We start from the raw sequence: 20,259 nt of genomic DNA, 5'->3' as shown, positions 1-20,259 counted from the left end.
CCCTCTGGAAGCTGGCTAAGCTTTGATTAGATCTCTTGGTTCTCATATCTGTCTAGAATGGTCTCCCCTTAAATGACCCAAATAGTGAGATTCAATGAAGTACAGAATGCCCCCACCTTGGTGCCATGTCGTAGCCAAGGACATGAGATGACAAGTCTGGTGGGTGCCTGCTTTAATGGGTTATTATCCTTCTTCACTGCCATCAGCAAGATCCTGACTGGGCTTGGAATTTCTGGCAAGGGTTTGATGCTGCCCCAGAGTACTGCAGGCCAGATTGCAGGAAAGGGAAGAAGACTGGCTTCCCCCTACAAGTACAACACAGACCTTGGCAAATGGAGTAAAATGCAAAGGCATATCACTAACACAGCTCCAGTCCCCTGGCCTCTTGTGTTCTCCCAAATTGGCATGTGGGGGAGGGGGAGAGACAGCATTCCCCCCTCCCCTTCATTCCAATAGTGCCTCTACTTATCACAGTGGCAATTCTTCCCTGCTACTGTCTCGATACATGTATGGAATTATGCCTTTTTTATGTCAGTGTGCATATGCGTGTGTGTATGTGTGCGTGCGCGTATGCATGTTGCATGCTCCACCTGAGCATGATTGAGATCACACGTTAATTATTCCCCTCAAGAGCAAAGCATATAACCATGTTAGACTTAATCCCTTTTTGTGATGTTGGATTGAGCCATTACATAGTAGGAGAGGAAGAGCTCCTCTCCAGTATCTCAGCAGCCAAGCCTTCAAGTACAAGATGAATAATCCACTCAGAACTCTCAGCAAGCCTGAGAATCCCTGCCTGATATGTGTTCCATGGAGGCAAGCCTGTACAATATATGGGGTCCCCAAGAGATACACAGTGCAGTCCTAAGCAGAGTTAAACCCTTCTAAGTCCACTAAAGCAATGGTTACGTAACAGCTTAGGGTGGCACTGTTGATCTCTCTGGATGTATGAGTGGAACAGACTGATTGTAACCAAGGTTGATTCAGTCACATGCTGATTCCTCGTGTTGCAGAACTCCCAACAGGACAGGAAAGCTGCTGGCTATAGTTGGAAGAATCGGCCAGTACTCAGGGCCCATCCATCCTCAGCAGAGAATATATTCTGCTATAGCAAACATTAAAATTTGTATGAATCAGTGGGATGGCAGCTGCATATGTGGACCTGGTAGATTCCTTGACGAGCCTCTAACATTGGAGAAGGCATATTCTCATAGAACTGTATATGACAACCCCACACACAGCTATCAGTCATACACTTTTCTTAGTTACTCCAGCTGATGCCTGGAACCTGTGATAAAACTTCTAAATGCAACACAGCTTCTGTACGCCCCCTTAGTATTCCTTGTGCCCTGGGTAGAGATGGAAGGATCTGGGATGCTCTCCCTTCTCTCATCACCATCTGCCACTGCCCAGAGTTCAATAAAGCTCCCAAAAGCATAGATTCAAGTCTGTCACACACAAACAGCTTGTGAGATTTTGTGGCATACCAGATTTTTTTTCCCCAAGTGCACTTCCTGGGCATTGCCGTGGCTGTGGGGAAAAGAGAGAGTTTGCCTTTTTCACCATGGGACTCGCTTACTCCTGAAATATCTTATTTGCATCAAGAAATAGTGGTGATTGGTGTAGCTAAATGACAGCTATCCAGTTCTAAAAGACCTGACACCGCTCCCTTCATCTTCTAAAAAGTTCAGAAGAACATAAGGTTGTAATACCCCTTTTTCATCTTCTGTGCATAGCTGAGGCAACACTGTAATGTATGGACTCAGCTGGTCAGTGGTTTGTTAGCATTCATAATTAAAGAGCTATCTTGTATTTTTGGATACGCCCCAGTCTCAGGGCATTAAGCTGCCTTTTCTTCCTCCCACAGCAAATAGAGGAGGAGCTCTTACAATTCACACTCAAAGTGTGATGAAATCTGATACACATTTGTTTCTTCCCCAAACTGCCACCGATCACTTATCCCCATCCTCTTTGAAACCACAGATTGTGCTTGGTTGTTTATGTTCAGTGTATATTCCCATATTATTAGTATTGAAAAGTTCTTCCCAGATTTATGGTCACCAGCCCTGAGACAACTGACTGGTTTTCCTCAGGACAGAGTAATGTAATGCCATCACCTTGCTTGCTAGGGGCTGCCTTGGCCCCTGAGGTGTTCCACATTCCTCTTGGGACTGGTTTTTGTATTTGACAATTTACTCCCTGGAATCTCAGTGCCCAAGCTGTAGAAATTGGCATGCTTGAAAACAAAACTAGTATTTTGTTTTTACAGGACAATGATTAGCACATTACCTTTGATACTTTTTGCAGGACAATGATTCAGCTCAACCCAACCCCTTTCTGACTATATATTACTCTTCCTACACACTTGACACTGAGAGACACTGTCCTTCAGTGTTACTCCTCTGAAGATGCCTGCCACAGTTGCTGGCGAAACGTCAGGAAAGAAAATACCAAGACCACGGTTACACAGCCCGGATAACCTACAAGAACCAAAAAACTAGTATTGCTGCTGATTCCTTACGCTGAGCACTCTAGATGATACACTGCTTGTTTTCTTGGGGAGCATAATTAAGATACGCTTAAGTCCCTTAACACTTTGATCACCTTCACATGCTTGCATTCAGATTGCTTTAAAAGTGCCCCAGAGGTGGACTTTTCCCACCTCTGTCAGTGCATGCGTACTAGTGGAATGGTGACTCATATGTGCATTGAAGACTGAGAGTATGGCGCACAGGATCAATTAAACCAGAGTTAAAGATTGAAATGGGTGCTTCTGTGGTGCTGGAAGAGTGCTAGCATGAGAGGTGCTTGTTGGTCCAACTGGAGGGATGGGAGTGAAAAGCAGGTCAGAAGAGCATCTGGTCTGCTGGGTATTCAAATAAACTTAGTACAAACTGGTTACAGGCATGCAATGTAATGAGATTTAGAAGGTACAGATGCCCTCTATGACATGGTTAACTCTTCCTCTGTTTTCTTGGAATGAATGTCGGAGAGGCTTTTCAACCTTTTTCTGCATCTCCCATTTTCCCCTTCAGTTGAGGAGCTCCTTCAACAAGGCTTTCAGCATCAAGAAGGGCCCCAAATCTGCCTCTTCTTACTCTGACATAGAGGAGATTGCCACCCCTGACTCTTCAGCACCATCATCCCCTAAGCTGCAGCACGGATCCACAGAAACCGCCTCTCCCTCCATCAAATCCTCCAACTCTTCTTCTGTTGGCATTGATACCACTGAGTGAGTCCAGCCCTCCTACTCTCTGCGGAACAAAGATAGAGATAACTCACCGGGCAGGCTGAGACATGGCAGGTCATCATCTGCTAGGGATAGTCCTGCCTTACATCCCACCCACCCCATCCATCACCAGAGCCAGGGTGGCTGCAAGTGGATGGGTTTGAAATGGGCTCTCATCTTTAAAGTACTGATAGGGAACCACCTGACATTATTAACAGAGTATGAAGTAAAAGGGGTCATAAACGTAATAATAACAACAGTAATAAATTGTGACACAGTGAGGTTGTCTCTATTAGATCTGTTGTATTTTTCAATTCAGCTGCAGTCCCAGTTTAGATGCAGTAAGGTCCTTTTCCCTCCTACCTGTTAAATGTGGGATCTAGTTCAGTGAGTCATCTTGGGTACAAATATTTGGTTTGATCCCAGCCAGTTTTTCTGCTGGTGAAAAAGGGAGGAGAGGGTCCCCTTTGAGCAGAAAAAAGACTTTGCTAGTGATCATGGGACGTGTGTAGAGAAAAGCCATGTAGGTATGGAGACTATAGTAAGCGCAAGACCAAGCAAAAAGCTTTCTGGATCCAACCTCCTGTGTCACCTGGGATGATACAATTGTTAAGAGGTGGTTCAGGGGAAAAGACTGACCAGGTAGTTGAACAAACACATTTTATAGTAATATATGGATGGATTTCAGATGCCAGCACAAGGCCACCACACTGTGGGAAGGTTTATGGCTGAGAGATTTGGAGCCAAATCCACCGATTTCCAGTTTATACCTTGACTTTCCATTTTGGTCCACGAAGAAATAAATTTAGGCCGGCATTCCTGTACCCATTTCTAATTATGGCCGATCCCTTGGCAGGATGTTCCAGACGAATGAAGAGGAGGAACCCGAGAAAAAGGAGGTCTCAGAACTGCGCTCAGAGCTCTGGGAGAAGGAAATGAAATTGACCGACATCCGTCTGGAAGCTCTAAATTCTGCCCACCAGCTGGATCAGCTGCGTGAAACGATGCACAACATGCAGGTGGGTCCTGCACACTGCAAGGTTAGTGCTGTGCCTGCGGCAGATAAAGAGACCAGTTAGGCTATGCGAATGTTTGCAGGCAAGAAAGAATGAGCTTTTGAGCTTTGCAGAACTCTTCATGGAGCATCTGATGTGCTCCTCTCACTTTCTTGCTCTGATGAGTCACAACCTTCTAAGCCTATGTGGCAGTGTAAAAAAGCCATGGTGGCAAATGACCCCTCGCAGTGTTGGAAAAGATGACAGGATGAAGACTGTGGATTCTTGCTTTCTTTAGTCCATATTTTGAGATCAGGGACCTTGGTCCAGAAAATACCTCTGCTTCCTTTTCTGTAGTTTTGGCTGTCTTAGTGCTCAGAACCAAGCATTAAAAAACAAGAACTGCCTCACTCCTGAAATCACTGTAGGAAAGGCAGCCTGGGATTGGGTGTGGATTGTGCAAGATGCTTTGTAATGTTCCATTTTCAGAAAAGACTCAGCCTCTTAGGTCTTGGCTGCCACGCTAAGTGCTTGCATGTTCCATTTCTCTGTGCTTTCTCTACAGCTGGAGGTGGATCTGCTGAAAGCGGAGAATGACCGGTTGAAGGTGGCTCCGGGGCCCTCCTCTGTGCCAAGCTCCATCCCGAGCCATGTCTTGGGCTCATCTGCCTCCTCGTCCCCAAGGCGCTCTCTGGGGCTCCAGCTTGCTCATCCTTTCAGTCCCAGCCTGGCTGATACAGGTATAGTTTTTTATTAAAGGAGGGAAATGGTTCTTTAGGGGGCTTCAGCAAGGATCAGTTGTGTGGCCTGGAAGGAGGGAGATGAACTAGCATGCAGGACCCTCATGTTGGGGAATTGAGCTAGATGACATCTGTGAGTACACTGTCCCTTGCCTGGCTGACGGCTTTATGGTGTCTCAGAGGGAGAACCTACAAGGGGTGAGGAAATGCAGGAGATAAGGGGCTGCCCAGAAGCTAAAAGAGAAGAAATGAAGGAACAAGATGGATTGGAAAAAATGTGGAGTCATGTCCTAGACTGTGAAGAGAGCACGAAGGCAGCAGTAGAGGGGCCATGTGCTCCAGGGTAGCACATTAATGATGTTCATCTGTTGACATGCAGGCGTTCCCAGCAATACCACTCCACATTAATAAGGCATGTTCATGTATCCAACTGTGCTTTTCTTTTCTCAGAGCTGTCACCAATGGATGGCATCACTGTTGGCACCCAGAAGGACGAGGTGACATTGCGAATTGTAGTGCGCATGCCACCTCAGCATATCATCAAAGGGGTAAGCACTGGTGAAAAGGAAGTTGGAGGAGGGAGAAACAGATGCAATACTTGTGCCTTCCAGCTGTAGAACTTGAGGGCTCTACTTACTTGTTCCTATTGCCATGATCTGGTAGCCTTAGTTTCCTGGTCACATTTCTGCCTCCCTTTGGCTTTCAGGACCTGAAACAGCAGGAGTTCTATCTGGGCAGCAGTAAAGTGAATGGGAAACTGGACTGGAAAATGCTGGATGAAGCTGTCTGCCAGGTCTTTAAGGTGAGATGATATTGGCAGCTTTTTGGCTGTTCTGTCATGTTCAGAAGTTTTATTTGAAAGCTCTGAGATAATGGGGTCACTAGTGTTCTAACACTGCACAACTATGCTCTGTCCTGATTTCCCCTCATGAGGCTATAGAGAGCCAATGAGGTATAGTGGGTAAGAGTGGACGACTGATCTGGAGAACCGGGCTTGATTCCCCAGTCCTCCACGTGAAGCCTGCTGAGGGAGCTTGGGCTACTCACAGTTCTCTCAGAACTCTTTCAGTCCTACCTATCTCACAAAGTGCCTGTTGTAATGAGGGGGAAGGCGATTGCAAGCCACTCTGAGGTAAAGAAAAGTGGGGTATAAAAATTTACTCTTCTTCATCTGTAGAAAATATAGAGAATTGGGCTGGAGGATTTAGATAGTGGTGCTGACAGAGAAAGAGAGAGAAACTTGCTACAACGGCCAATAGGAATAACCTAAAGTCAGATGTACTGAATTGCCAAGAATGTACTTTCAGAAGCCACAGAGGAAGAAATGGGGGAGGGGCACATCCCATGTTCAACAGCCCCACAAGATGAGTAGATCCTAAGATAGACTCTCACGGCTGCTAAGAGAGAAATGATTTAGTTCAAATTTCACTTCATCCACAAAACCTTTCTAGATGGCCTTAGTCAAGCAACTTTCTTTCAGCCTCCCCATCTGTGATGTGGAGAATACTGCTGCTGCCCTAATTTTAAGGGTTGTTGTAAGCATTATTTTGATAATGTATGTGAAGTGATTTGAACAGTGTTTCAAATCACTTTATTACTTAGCTACCCACATGCTAAGTATTAAAGGATCCAATAGCAGCAGATTGCTTAAGAACATGAGAACAGTCTTGCTGAATCAGACCAGTGGTCCATGTAGTCCATCATTCTGTTTTGCACAACAGCCAACCAGTTGCCTGGGAAGGGGGGCTAGAATCAGGACACAGATGTCAAGGCCTTCCCTGATGCTACCTCCTAACATTGGTGTTCAGAGGTTTGCTACCTCTGAATAAGGATGTTCCCTTTAGTCACCATGCTTAATAGCCATTGCTGGATCGATCCTCCATTAATCTACTCCCCATTTATGCTCACAATGTCCTTTTGCACAATTTAATTCTTCACTGAGTAAAGAATTATTTCCTCTTGTCTGTCCTGAACCCTTGGGGAGGGGCTGTGGCTCAGTGGTAGAGCATCTGCTTGGCATGCAGAAGGTCCCAGGTTCAATCCCTGACATCTCCAATTAAAGGGACTAGGTGAGTAGGCAATGTGAAAGACCTCTGCCTGAGACCCTGGAGAGACGCTGCCAGTCTGAGTAGATAGTACTGACTTTGATGGCCCAAGGGTCTGATTGAGTATAAGGCAGCTTCATGTGTTCGACCTATTGCTCATCAACTTCACTGGGTGCCCCCAAGTGTGGGAGATGGAGAAAAAGTCCTTGTTATCTCTCAGTGAAGTATCATGCAGCCCTGATGGATAAATGGCTTCCTGCTGCATTGCCTTCTTCTACTTGGATAAGCTGGATGACTAATTAGCACCAGCAGGCTGTGGTGGGAACTCAGGAGGAAAAATCTACAGCAGAGAGAGGGTTCAAGCCTTGCTGGGGTCAACAGGTACAAAAGCTTCTGATTCCACCATCACCACCAACATCCAAGGAGCCCTGGTGCCCTGTTTCTTTTAAGCCTGACCTGAACTGGGTCACTCTCTGTCTTCACCCAGGACTACATCACCAAGATGGATCCTGCTGCCACGTTGGGGCTCAGCATGGAGTCTGTCTATGGCTACAGCATCAGCCACGTCAAGCGGGTGTTGGACACGGAGCCACCAGAGCTGCCACCTTGCCGGCGTGGTGTGACTAGCATTGCCGTAACATTGAAAGGTACTATAACATTTTGGGGTTTTTTTTACATTTATTCAGTACGACTGTATTCCTGGCCACACCTGCTTTCTGTTCAGTTTAGTTCCAGGCTGTTTGTAGTGTGTTGGGTCTAAGTGGAAAAGGCAACAGGCAGCTCAAAAATGAAAGCATGTTTGGCAAACTTGGCAAATTCAATCTTGGTAGTGGAGCCCAGAGATGCACTTTTTATTAAAGATAAAGATCTGCACTTGAAACTTGATGGCTACCGCTGGGTCTTCCTTTAACCTGGCAGTTCTGCTGAAGCATCAAAGAATTCCAAACCGAGGCAGAAATGTTAGCGAGAATGAGCTGGGTGGGAATGAATGAAGCTATCAAAAGGAGAAGGGCTCAGCTCAGTGGCAGGAGGTGACGAAGCTGTGCAGCATTAAAAGGATGGGGAAATTATTATAGAAGAAAAGATCTGCTGCTGTGATGAAGGAAACTTGACTGTTACAAAGGACTTTAGTACAGCAGATAGATGTCTTGCCAGCAGGAAATCTCATTGTGGTTGTAGGCGGCATGGTGGGTAGGGCTTATTTTGTAACCTTTGCATCCTTTTGCACAGGCTTGAAGGAGAAGTGTGTGGACAGTCTGGTGTTTGAGACCCTTATCCCCAAGCCCATGATGCAGCATTATATAAGCCTCCTGCTCAAGCACCGGCGCCTCATCCTCTCAGGACCAAGTGGAACGGGCAAGACCTACCTGACCAATCGTCTCGCTGAGTATCTGGTGGAGCGCTCGGGCCGTGAGGTCACAGATGGCATCGTCAACACCTTCAACATGCACCAGCAGTCATGCAAGGTCTGCAGCTCTTGGCTGGGACTAGCTGCCCCCTGTTTCTGCACATACACAAGCAAAGTTTCTCTAACCCTCCAGTGCCATCCTTCTGATAGCATTCCTGGCTCATGATCTCTTGGCAATTCCAGCCTGAGGAACATCCTCAAACCTTCCAACATGCCCCTCCAATTTTCACCACTCCCCCACCCCAACATGCAGTCTTTCGGGCTGACAATTATGTGAACTCCCTTCCTAACGCCTTTGTATTATTGCATTAAACGTCTAATCGTGTATGCTTTCTGTTTGCTGGCACATCACCAACATTTGCATTATTCTTTACTAGGACTTGCAACTTTACCTCTCCAATCTGGCCAATCAGATTGATCGGGAAACAGGGATAGATGTGCCATTGGTCATTCTGCTTGATGATCTCAGTGAGCCAGGCTCAATAAGTGAGCTTGTCAATGGAGCACTCACTTGCAAGTACCACAAATGGTAAGAGAATACTGTAGAATAATATTATACTTATGTACCTTGTTGGTGGTCTTATCCCTTGGGGATGTTCTAAAGTTAAAAGGTGTGATAGTCTTTGCAGAGTGTGTGTGTGTGTGCGCTTAGGCTCCAGCTCACACTGGGAAGTTGCTGGTGGTACCATACCATTATTGTTCCCTCTGGCCTGCATCACTGTCTTAATGTCCATGCAGTGGATGAGAGCACTGTTGAATCTTGCTGCTGTGTTGAGCACCCAGCAAATGAGTTTCCCTACTCCTAATTCTGTGTCATGAGCAAACAACTTCTGTCAAAGGCTGGTGCAAAATGTTTAGAAGCAAGTCAGTTCCTAATCGTGAACTAGAACCAAAGCTGCTTGCCTGCCTGCCTGTCTGTCAATGTATTGCTCTCTGTTCTCCTGCTTAGTAGACTAGAGGCAAAACTCCCCTGAAAGCCAAATGAGGCCACGTATGTTCTGCTAGGTGGGCCCTTCTTCATACCTTTAAACTCAGTTTCTGGCATATTTGTCAACACAAGGTCATCCATCAATTTGCTACATTATCAGCATCTCTGCTTGTGGATTGGATGAAGAGAGGCTTGTTCCCAGCATCATGGGTATCCAGATCCTTTGGTCCAGAAGAAAGATACAGATGATACCATAGAAGTTCAGACATTCTATCCCCTGTAAAGAAGTGTGCCAAACTTTCCTTATCATCTTTTATCAGTCCCAGGATGACTCCCTATACTTACAGGGATATTTCTTACAGGAAACGTCCCTCCTCCATGCTCTTTCTCCACAGTCCTTCTGTAGGAGCAGATGAGCTGATGGTGGCATTGATACAAGACTGATGTTTTCCTAGTCCTAGCCAAGAATCTGTTTCCTGAGAAGGTTTTGAGGCAGCTGCCCTAGTGAATAATCCTGCTGGGTTGAGAGTGAGAAGGTGTGAGAGGAAATGGTGTCCAGCTATGCTCCTGCAGAGAGTGAATGAAACATGCAGTGCTTGATAAGCCTGTTGCTTCTCTCCCCTGCCAGCCCCTACATCATTGGGACAACCAATCAGCCAGTGAAGATGACTCCAAACCATGGCTTGCACCTCAGCTTCAGGTAATGACAGCAATTTCAAATCCACTGAAGACAGTGGGGTGGCACAGCTCCTCCTCTGCTCTATCAGGCCCCAGATTCTAAAACTATAACACTGCCTTGGGAAGGATTCATGACATGTGTATGAAATCCATTGTTGTTCCACACGGCACTGTCTCACTCCCAGAGGAGCAAAGAGGCAAGGACACAACACCAAATTCTCTGGAATCGAACCCTAGGGCAGAGGAGCAGATGAGGGGATGAGGCTACATGCTCATTACTCTGCTTGGTGTATTAGCTTTGTTGGAAGAGTAGTTTGCTTCAGGTGTCAACTTTTCTCCCCATTCTTAATCCGGCACTTGCCTTGCAGAATGCTGACTTTCTCCAACAACGTGGAGCCTGCCAATGGCTTTCTGGTGCGCTACCTACGCCGGAAGCTCCTCGAGTCTGACAGCGATGTCAATGCCAACCGGGAGGAGCTGCTGCGCGTGCTGGACTGGGTGCCCAAGCTTTGGTACCACCTGCATACTTTCCTAGAGAAGCACAGCACATCCGACTTCCTCATTGGTAAGGATGACTGTAGTTGCTATCAGGGGCAACCTTTGTCGTGCAGGAGGCTGGGACAGGAAGTAGCAATGCAGGATCTGGGAACATGATAGGCAGTTTAGGTGAAGTTGCAACTTGTGTCCTTTGATTCATTTCTGCAAGAGATGCTCCAGAACTCAAGGCTATATGGAAGCAGGGATCCCCTGCCCTTATCTCAGTCAGCTAGTCAGGTATGAGGCAAAAGTATTCTGTGCGCACCCAGTAGTATTCTTAATTAGTACCTCCATGTTCCAAGAGTCTGAACCATGTCTCAAATTAAGCCCTGGTTTCTTCTGCACCCAACCAAATGCTACAATTTCTCTTCAGTATATCTGTTGAAGGCATCTCCAGAACATGGGGCAGGACTTTGATAGATTTAGCAGATGTCAGCAGTTGACATTAAGAATAGACTTTTTAAAGTTATTCAGTTGGCCACATGGACTGTCATCAATGCCATAAAATTCCTCCTTGCATTCATGTTTGGTGAGTTACCTAGTAACAAAATCAGCCACTTGAACCCAAATATCATAAGAGCCAGATATGAATCCTCAGTTTAGGAGCTGTCAGGCCCCTCTGCATGCCTAGACTGTGTCTGCAGTGAGGTCAATCCAGAATTTGCTTCCCTCCAACAAAAGTACAGATGGGTTAAGGGAGAAGCCCACACTGACAACCCTCCTGTATTTCGGTAGGAAAGGATACACCTTTGATGCAAAGGACAATATGAATCACACTGAGTGGATGCAATTGGTGCACACAGGATACCAAAAAGTAGTCTTTGTCCTAGTGTACTTATGCATTCTGAGTTGCAGGTTCCTCAAAAGGCTTCTCTGTTTGAAAGTTGGATCATAGCTAGATCAGCATCTTTCACACGTATTCTGTTTTTTCCTTCCATTAAACTCAATTCATTCCCATTAAATAGTGACTTCTTGGTCCCATTTCAGCTCTTTACGCACTACACCACACCGACTGCCTCTGTCAAGCACAGACCCTGTAGCATAGTATTGGACCCCTGTGATCAAAATATTACATGGGCTAGGTTCTTACACAGTTTAATAGCTAATCTTCCCCCCTTCTCCTTCTAGGCCCTTGTTTCTTCCTATCGTGCCCCATTGGAATAGAAGATTTCCGGACCTGGTTCATTGATTTATGGAACAATTCCATAATCCCTTACCTTCAGGAGGGAGCAAAGGATGGGATCAAGGTATCTCCCCTTTCCTAAAGATGTACTCCAGTGGCTGTTGCTTATACCCCATTCTTATGGATGGATTGCTTGGCTACAAAGTGACCCTATTGTGCTTCCCTAAATGAGTCACAGCAAAAGCCTATAGCAGGCAGTGAGTCTGAATAAAGCTACTTTCTTTGAAGGTTAGCGAACTCAGCATGGTATAGTGGTTAACAGTGGTGGTTTGCAGCTGTGGACTCTGATCTGGAGAACCGGGTTTGATTCCCTACTGCTCCACATGAGCAGTGGAGGCTAATCTGGTGAACTGGATTTGTTTCCCCACTCCTACACATGAAGCCAGCTGGTTGACTTTGGGCTAGTCACACTCTCTCAGCTCCACCTACCTCACAGGGTGTTTTCTTGGGGAGGGGAAGGTGATTGTAAGCCGGTTTGATTCTCCCTTAAGTGGTAGAGAAAGTTGGCATATAAAACTTTCACCTGCTCCACCTGCTCTTCCTCTTTCTTTCTTTCTTTCTTTCTTTCTTTCTTTCTTTCTTTCTTTCTTTCTTTCTTTCTTTCTTTCTTTCTTTCTTTCTTTCTTTCTTTCTTTCTTTCTTTCTTTCTTTCTTAGAGCTTCCACTCTGTCTCTTGCAGAAGGATGGGACGATTGGCCACTGCCCATGTTTGCAACTCCTTTCTCTGAATGATGTTGTCAAAGCCAGTCATGCTCTGGCAAATGTTGTTATTCATTGTCACCTATGCTCATGACAGGTGCATGGACAGAAAGCTGCCTGGGAGGACCCTGTGGAGTGGGTGCGAGACACGTTGCCATGGCCATCGGCCCAACAAGACCAGTCGAAGCTCTATCATCTTCCCCCACCTAGTGTGGGGCCACACAGCACTGTCTCGCCCCCAGAGGAGCGAAGTGGCAAGGATACAACACCAAATTCTCTGGAATCAGACCCTTTGGTACGTCATTCAGGTTACAGAGGAAGAGCTAAACCTTTTTCACATTGGAAAAATCTTCTGGATGCTGGAGCAGTTGTTAAGGGAACAAAGTGGGCAGTGCTGGGTAGGGGTGCTCGTTGGATGCATGGGCCAGCTCATCTTTCCTCCATCATACTTTGCCAAGCATTCCTCCATAACAACAGCTGTAGCCAGCACATCTGTTACAGGGCTGAAACCCATTGAGAGCAGAGGTTGTCAATAGACTGGGTCCCTGTGGGTGAGGGGTTCAGTCAGTCAGGCCTCCTGGGACAAATTTCCAGTGTCTGTGAAGTTGCAGACTCAGCCTCCCTTTAGGGGTGGGGGTAATACAAGAGAAGTGAATCTTTACTTTCACCAGGAAACACCTTTTGAATGTCATTACTTAGAACTTTTTTTGTCCTATTTCTAAAGATCTCATCCTGGTAATAAGCAAACTTGAGAAGTGATTGGTATGGAAGCTTATTTTGTGTTTGATAGTCCCTATGAATTCAGTGAGTTTTGTCGCACAATTCTTAAAAAGTTGGAGATCCATCCTTTGAACTCAACTGGAGAATTTCACCCCAAACTATCAGTTGCAGTCAGTTCATGTTCTGTCTCGTCCCCACCCCTGAATCATAGCAATCTCTGCCTTGTCCTTTATGCTTGCCGCAAACTAGTCTTCCCCTTCTCCTCACCCAACCCTTGGCAAACTTCTTAGAGGAAGACAGATTTACTTGCTCACTTTTAAAACTTAATATATTTATTCCCTATCTGTCTCCTTAAATGGCTTAGGAGGATAAAAAATGTACAATTAAAATACAAACATGTAAATCAAACAAAAATAATCAGGTATATCAGGCTGGTCCTGGATCCAGGTGGCCAGTTCTTCCAAATCCACTGGGCATGAGCTATGGACTAAGAGACAGGAGCCAACTGGCATGTGGCCAGGGGCTGGTGCTTGTGGCCGTACCCAAATTTTATATCCCTGGAGACAGGAGGAATGAACAAAAACTCTGTCAAGTCATACTCGACTTGTGACAACCCCTTATGGGGTTTTCAAGGCAAGTTAAGGGTGGTTTGCCATTGTCTTCCTCTGCATAGCAACCCTGGTATTCCTTGGTGGTCTCCCATCCAAATACTAACCAGGGCTGTACCTGCTTAGCTCCCAGGCCAGGGTGTTTAATTTGTAGTGGTTAACTAAACATATACATGTGTGTGTGTTTGAAGCTTAATGCTTATTGGGACAACTGGGGCTACCTCCAAGTTTTGAGGAATCTTGGTCAAGAGACCTGCATTGGGTCCTTCCATCCAACTACAGGAAAGAGGCCCATGCATCCTGAGTCCATCCCCCAGTGACAGTAAACTCCTGTACCCTCCCACTGAGTCTCACAAAAGTTGGCAGGGGAGAAAGAATGTGGATTAGAATTCACATCTGTTTCCCAAAGTTCAACTCACATTAGCCACGGAGACAGCCCTAGGCCCTGAGCAAACCTCCTAGCCTTGCCAGTCAGTGGCACTTGATGTGCCAAGGGCCATAATCACATTGAATGTTTAGCAGGGGAAGATAATCCTGCCTGTAGCTTTCAAGGTGTCTGGGCAGTGACTGTGTGACATTTGAGTATTTCAGATAGCATTTAGCACACTAGTGGGGTTAAATAAAAGAAGATGTGTGCATATCAGGAAGAGTTTTGCAAAGGATCCTTTGGGATGACCAGTGTTACAAAAGAGGTCATCAGAATGATTCATGGTCATCGTCATCTTGTCTTGGAAGGCCTTGCATTATGTAGGCAGTTGATGGTGCAGGCTACCATGGTGGGTGACTAGCTGGGTAAAAAGATTGACACACTCCGCAAATGCCTGTAGTGTTTTTTGGATAATCCTGCTGCTGGTGGAACAGCTGTATAACTGCAATAGTGGTTGTCTTCTGGATGTTCCCTGTCACTCAAACATCCGCTCTCATTTATCCCTCTCTTGCATTATAGCAGTTGCTTTGGGCCCAAAAGGGGGCCAAGAGATATTGAGAGTACTTTTCAGCATGGCTGTGTCTCAGTGTTCACCTGGGCAAGACTGGAACACTGCACTGCACTGCTTGACCGTATTGGTGACCTGAGCAGCCAAGTGTGTTCGTCATCACAAAAGAGCTTGCTTTAAAATTGCAGTATGGAGTAGTAGTGTGGAGTGCTAAGAGCCTGTGGCCACAAGGTGGCAGAAGAGTGTAGAACAAAAGATTGTGTTCATCTGAATGGATCTTCTATGCAGTAACACATTGGGGACTGAGCAGGCGCAGGCCAGCCACGGATAAGATTTGTCAGCTTCTAGCAAAATCGAAAGTGAGAGTGCTCCCCCTCCCCTCGGGGCATGCAGCCTTCCCGCCCAGCGGTCACATGACACGGGGAGGGAGCACTCTCCCCTCCAGTTCTCCAACCTGCCGCCAAGGAACCAATAACCACATGATTGCGTAGAGGTCCCACAGCGGGGAAGGAGGGAGGGAATGTGTTACTGCATAGAAGATCCATCAGATGAACAACAGTTACAGGTAAGTGAAACTCTGTTTTTCAGCTGAATGGCTTCTATGCAGTCCCACATTGGGAGAGTAGCGAGCTCGGTTACAGGACGGTGGGTGTGGGACAATCACCGAAACAATGACCATAATACGGCACGTCCCACTACTGCCTCTCTAGATGAATCCACGTCGACCGCATAGTTCTTAATGACAGTAGAAGGGGTCGATGATGACAACGCTGAGCAGATGTCTCAGAGATCAATTTTAGACGAAAAGATGACGGAGGCAGCGTAAGCTCTTGTGGAGTGCGCCAAGATCATGTCCAGGCCATCCACGCATGCTCTCTCATAAGACAGTTAAATGGTTGAGGTAATTCACCTGGACAGGGTCTACTGGGAGGCTCGGTGACCCTTACGGCAGTCGTTACAGCAATAACATGTTTTTCCTGCAAACGTTCTTTGTGATAAGAAGGGAGGGCCCTCCATACATTTAAAAGTATAGAGCCCTCTCCGCATCGGAAGAAGAGGTAGGCAATAACACTGTTAAAACGATACCTTGTGTAGAAGAAAGCTCGGGTTTCAACACCACTCAACAGCGTGAAACTTAGTAAACGGCGAGGAACCACAAAGAGCCACTAAATCTCTGACATGACTGGCCGATGTGATTGTGACCAGACAGACAGTCTCATAGGTATAGCAAAGAGAGGCCCAAAGTGGCCAAAGGCTCAAACGGTGTTTCATGAGTCGAGACAACCTGAAGGGAAAGCTCCACTGAGGAACAGGTGGAGATACCCTGGGATAGAGGTTGATATGTCCCTGTAAAAAAAGTTCTGTGAGTCTGGGTGTGAAAAAAGAACACAGAAAGAGAGTCCAACTCAGCATGAAGGGCCGAATTGTAGTCGAGGTAGCCAAAATTGACAACAGGAAAGAAGTAGCTCTGGACAAACCATTGCCAGTAGCCCAGAGAGACAAATGTCTCCGTTAGTCCTCAATAAAAAACGCCTCATGGACAACTTAATGGGGTGCAGCAGCACTTGAGTCACCCTATCTGACTATAGATTACATAGAATTCTCCATGCTGCCAGCTTAATTCTGGAAGGAATGTGAGAAAAATCTTGGGGAGGAACAGTACTCTCTTGAGTCAGGGGCATTAGAATCATGGACTGGGATCTCCTGGGCCAGATGGTGCTACCAGGACGCCATTTGTCTTTTCCGACCAGATCTTGACCAGATCCTTGGTCAGCAAGGGGAAAAAAGGGAGGGCGGCCAAGTACTTGGAAGCATCCCCCATGGAGCGTAGGCTCACCCCCGCTCAGGAGCACCATGAGGAAACACTGAATTGTGCTGAGTCACAAGAGATACATTTGCGTGGTGCCCCAGATTAGAACTAGATAATGGAGACGAGAGTCTATAGTGAGCTTGCGACAATCGTCAGGGTGATAACTTATGAAGTCTACGAGAACGTAACTCGTGCCTGTGAGTGGCTTGAATATATATTCAGCTTGAATATATCCAAATGCGCATCCTTAGAACAAACCTCTCATCTGTCCAGTTGATGAACTAGCCTTGAAGTCACCATTTCAAATCCACCAAACTCCCCCCCCCCCAAAAAAAAAGCTTTGAAATGCCCTGGCAGGGTCTAAAAAGTCTGAAGCTTAACAAGATTTGGGTTTGGTCAGTGCCTAGATGTATGGACACAGAGGAATGGTATGTATGCTACATTGAGCCTTATAAGTGAGAAAGTGAGCGATAAAAGATACATAATGATAATGAGCAAGAGGCTCACTTGGGCCATGAGCTGGGCTTGCTTGTTCCTCCAGCCCCATTGTTCCAGATCTGTTAGTTTTGATTTTGACCCCTAGACTCCTTTTTAGGAGGTTCATGTACCTAGCTCTAACAGCTGTGACTCAGAAGCACCCATGTTCTAAGTGTGATCCCTCCCAGGAGGAATCCTTCTCTCAGCTGATTGAGCCGAGTTAGGCAACTCCCCGCACATGTTGTTCTATCCCTTTGGAATTCAAGGCTTTCTCTTACCTTACTCACAATGTTCATGACTGAAATAAGGCTATACCTATAAACAAGGCTTAATTCTCTGAATGTAGCTGGAGGTGATAAATAGCAGACTCCATTTTGCAGAACTGGATATGAATTGTGCTTGAGATGTCCCTATCAGGGCACTTGGAAGATACATCCCATCCCTGTGGTCAGGATCGCTCCAGTGCCAACACAACTGAGCAGCCAAGCCACAAACAGGAAAATGCTGCTGTTGCAGTTGTCAGGGCAATTGCCTGATGCTGATGTGTGCCTTGGTCAAACGCTGAGAGACATGAAAGAGAGAGGGAATGGCAGTGTTGCCCAGGCAACCAAGGCAATGTCCACTGGGGAACAGAGCTCCAAATGTCTCATGGGCCTGGGAGGGAACCAGCATGAGCAGCCCCTGGGCTCTGCTTAGGCTGGGACCAGCCTTGCACGCATCAACAATCCTAAGAGAAGGAAAGGAAATAAGATGATAACTCCCCTCCCTCCTTACCTGAGGACTTGAGAGGACAGACTACTGGAGCAGGTGAATAGCAACATATGGGACTGCTGGACTATTGAGCTCATTTTTTTGTTCCACAGGGGCTAAAACCTCTGTTGCTTTCTTGTTCAGGACTCTTGCAGTACTACCTTAAGCAGCGTTGCATTCTTCTAAGCCCATTGATTGCTTAGGATGGCACTGCAAGGGCACTTTCCCACATGCTGAATAATGCACTTTTAATCCACTTTCAATGCACTTTAATGATTGTTTGCTGGTGGATTTTGCTGTTTTCACGCAGTAAAATCCAGCTGCAAAGTGCATTGAAAATGGATCGAAAGTGCATTATTTGGCATGTGTGAAAGTGGCCCAATTCTTCTTCCGAGTCTACATAGTAAACAGACACTAAGAAGAAATCCTTGTGTTGTTCCCTGCCTGTCTGGAATCCTAATTCCCAGTAGCCCTTCCTGTATTTCTGTAGGTTAATGCTCTGACCACCAGACATGTGGCATCTGACTTTCAAGCTCTACACACTGAAGGACATCTGTAGTGCCTTGTGTATACAGAAAAGGGGCCGGAGATATTGCAACTTCTTACTTACCTGTCTTATCCCCGTGCAGATGGCCATGTTGCTGAAGCTCCAGGAAGCAGCCAACTACATTGAGTCTCCAGATCGAGAAACCCTGGATCCAAACGTGCAGTCTGCTCTCTAAAGAGGAGTGGATCAGGATGGAGTGAGCAACCGGAGTGAGCTGGTCTCGGCCACTTAACGCTCCTCGTTCTTCTTTGTTTTGTTTTTTTGTATCTGGAACCTGTGGCCTAGGACAGGAACCACAGAGGGCAGGGAGGAGCCTGTTTCTTGCTTTGCGGTCTGTGCGGACAGACGAGGAGAGAGGCACTTTGCTCCTCCTCTGGAAGATACTGGCTGCCCCCCCCCCCCATGACTATGGTGGTAGGAAAATGCCAGTTTTTATTCATAGGCTTTGTGCCTCTGTCACAAACTCCTTGGCTTTGCAGTGTGTCCGGGGGGGGGGGGGAAGGGAAGAATGAGTAAATCCCATGGATCCAGGGTGCACCTCATCTGAGTTCCTATGCGAGGCACGGACTCTTGAGAACTCCCCACAACTGGCCACTGCGTTATTGCAGAGAAATGCCGGTAGGCAGAGCAGCAGCAGCAAAGTTTGGGGTTTCCTACAAGGAGGACTTTTAAAATAAAATTAAACAGAAGCCTAGAAAAGGAACCTGTATACATCGGAGCGGAAGATGTTTTTTGCTGCAGCTGACCAACTGCTGGCACTCTCTGGGTGCTTCCCCCCCCCCACGCTGACCTACCAACACAAACGTAGGCAAAGGCCTAGGACTGTTAATCCTGTCTTTGTGCCCTCCTTATTTAATCTGCATGATGGTCCTTTTACATCCAGATTCCCAATAAACTCTGTTTTGTTTTCCCCTTTATTTTATTTCGGCTAAGCTGGACCATTGTGTTCACTCTTTGGTTCAAGGAATTGTCATTATTATTTTTACAGCCTGGCGTTGGCTGTAAAAGGAGCCACTGTAAGAGGAGCCACCTCGTTTCGTTGTGTGTTTTGTTCCTTTCATCTCCTGTTCTCATTCGGCCACGTCGTAGGTTCCATCACTGCAGTCCCTCCTAACTCAAACTGGTGCTGACTGGGTGGCCTCCAGTAACTAAATCAGCCTTTTGGGTCCTTGCAGCTTGCCTCACGATGCACACAGGCTTGACTCAGCAGCACAACTTACCAAGCGATGCACAATTTGCTGGACTGGGCTCCCTCCCCTCCTGCCTCACTCTTTGCCATTCCATCCTTAAAAAGCACAAGATGCCTGTAAACTGGGGAGAGGAGAGAGCATTTCATTGTGGTTCCCCTTAGACAGATGCACCATCAAATGTCACCAAAGCTAGATGTGTTTCTTAGCTCCACCTTACCTGCTTATGAATCCTCTTTGCTCAATTCAGTTTCTCTGCTGCTCATCTTGTGGACAGGGGGTGGGGAGAGTGCTCTTAGATGTGCAGTTATGATGCCTAACTGCAGACTCGTCAGGCTGAGTGAAAAGGTCACCTTGTCTTTTAAGTATCATTGAGTCTCAGCTGCCACTTGCTTTGCTTTTCTGGAGATGGAGCCATCATTGAAGGGGCTTCCCAAATCGTTCTAGCTGATTCTCATCCTTCCTCCCCCTGGTGGTCTCAGCTATCTTAACAGATAAACAGAAATCAGATTTATTTTCAGTACTTTGACGGCAATTTGGATTACACTTGGGACATTGGCATGCGTTGGGCTTTTGGTCATAGACTGGAACGTTTGCCTCAAGTGAATTTCAGTGGAATTTCTGCCAGGGTAGGGTAGCGTCAGAAGTATTCAGTCTACCTATCTTTGGTTAGGTAGGTTCCTTACACATTTCATGAGCACCCACTCTATACTGCTCTGGTCAGCAGCTAGCTTTCCTTGAGGGCTACTTTTAAGAGGAAGAGAAGGCTGATTGATCAAGAGG

At 46.5% G+C, this 20,259-nt stretch overlaps 1 protein-coding gene across 1 annotated transcript in view; it reads left to right on the top strand.

Annotated features, from left to right (window-relative positions):
• NAV1 (neuron navigator 1) overlaps nucleotides 1-18,514 on the top strand; it is a 234,224-nt gene extending 215,710 nt beyond the window's left edge. The window contains exons 19-31 of the mRNA XM_056844035.1: nucleotides 3,036-3,232; nucleotides 4,086-4,248; nucleotides 4,790-4,964; nucleotides 5,415-5,512; nucleotides 5,671-5,766; nucleotides 7,497-7,656; nucleotides 8,240-8,475; nucleotides 8,795-8,946; nucleotides 9,974-10,045; nucleotides 10,392-10,588; nucleotides 11,689-11,807; nucleotides 12,540-12,737; nucleotides 18,372-18,514. Coding sequence (XP_056700013.1) covers nucleotides 3,036-3,232; nucleotides 4,086-4,248; nucleotides 4,790-4,964; nucleotides 5,415-5,512; nucleotides 5,671-5,766; nucleotides 7,497-7,656; nucleotides 8,240-8,475; nucleotides 8,795-8,946; nucleotides 9,974-10,045; nucleotides 10,392-10,588; nucleotides 11,689-11,807; nucleotides 12,540-12,737; nucleotides 18,372-18,464 — 1,956 coding nt within the window. The 3' untranslated portion in view covers nucleotides 18,465-18,514. The remainder of the gene's footprint in view (nucleotides 1-3,035; nucleotides 3,233-4,085; nucleotides 4,249-4,789; nucleotides 4,965-5,414; nucleotides 5,513-5,670; nucleotides 5,767-7,496; nucleotides 7,657-8,239; nucleotides 8,476-8,794; nucleotides 8,947-9,973; nucleotides 10,046-10,391; nucleotides 10,589-11,688; nucleotides 11,808-12,539; nucleotides 12,738-18,371) is intronic.
• The last annotated feature ends 1,745 nt before the right edge of the window (nucleotides 18,515-20,259 follow it).

This window comes from Euleptes europaea, chromosome 2, assembly GCF_029931775.1.
Source record: "Euleptes europaea isolate rEulEur1 chromosome 2, rEulEur1.hap1, whole genome shotgun sequence".
NCBI classification, from domain to species: domain Eukaryota; kingdom Metazoa; phylum Chordata; class Lepidosauria; order Squamata; family Sphaerodactylidae; genus Euleptes; species Euleptes europaea.
This window is presented reverse-complemented; position numbering and strand designations above follow the sequence as displayed.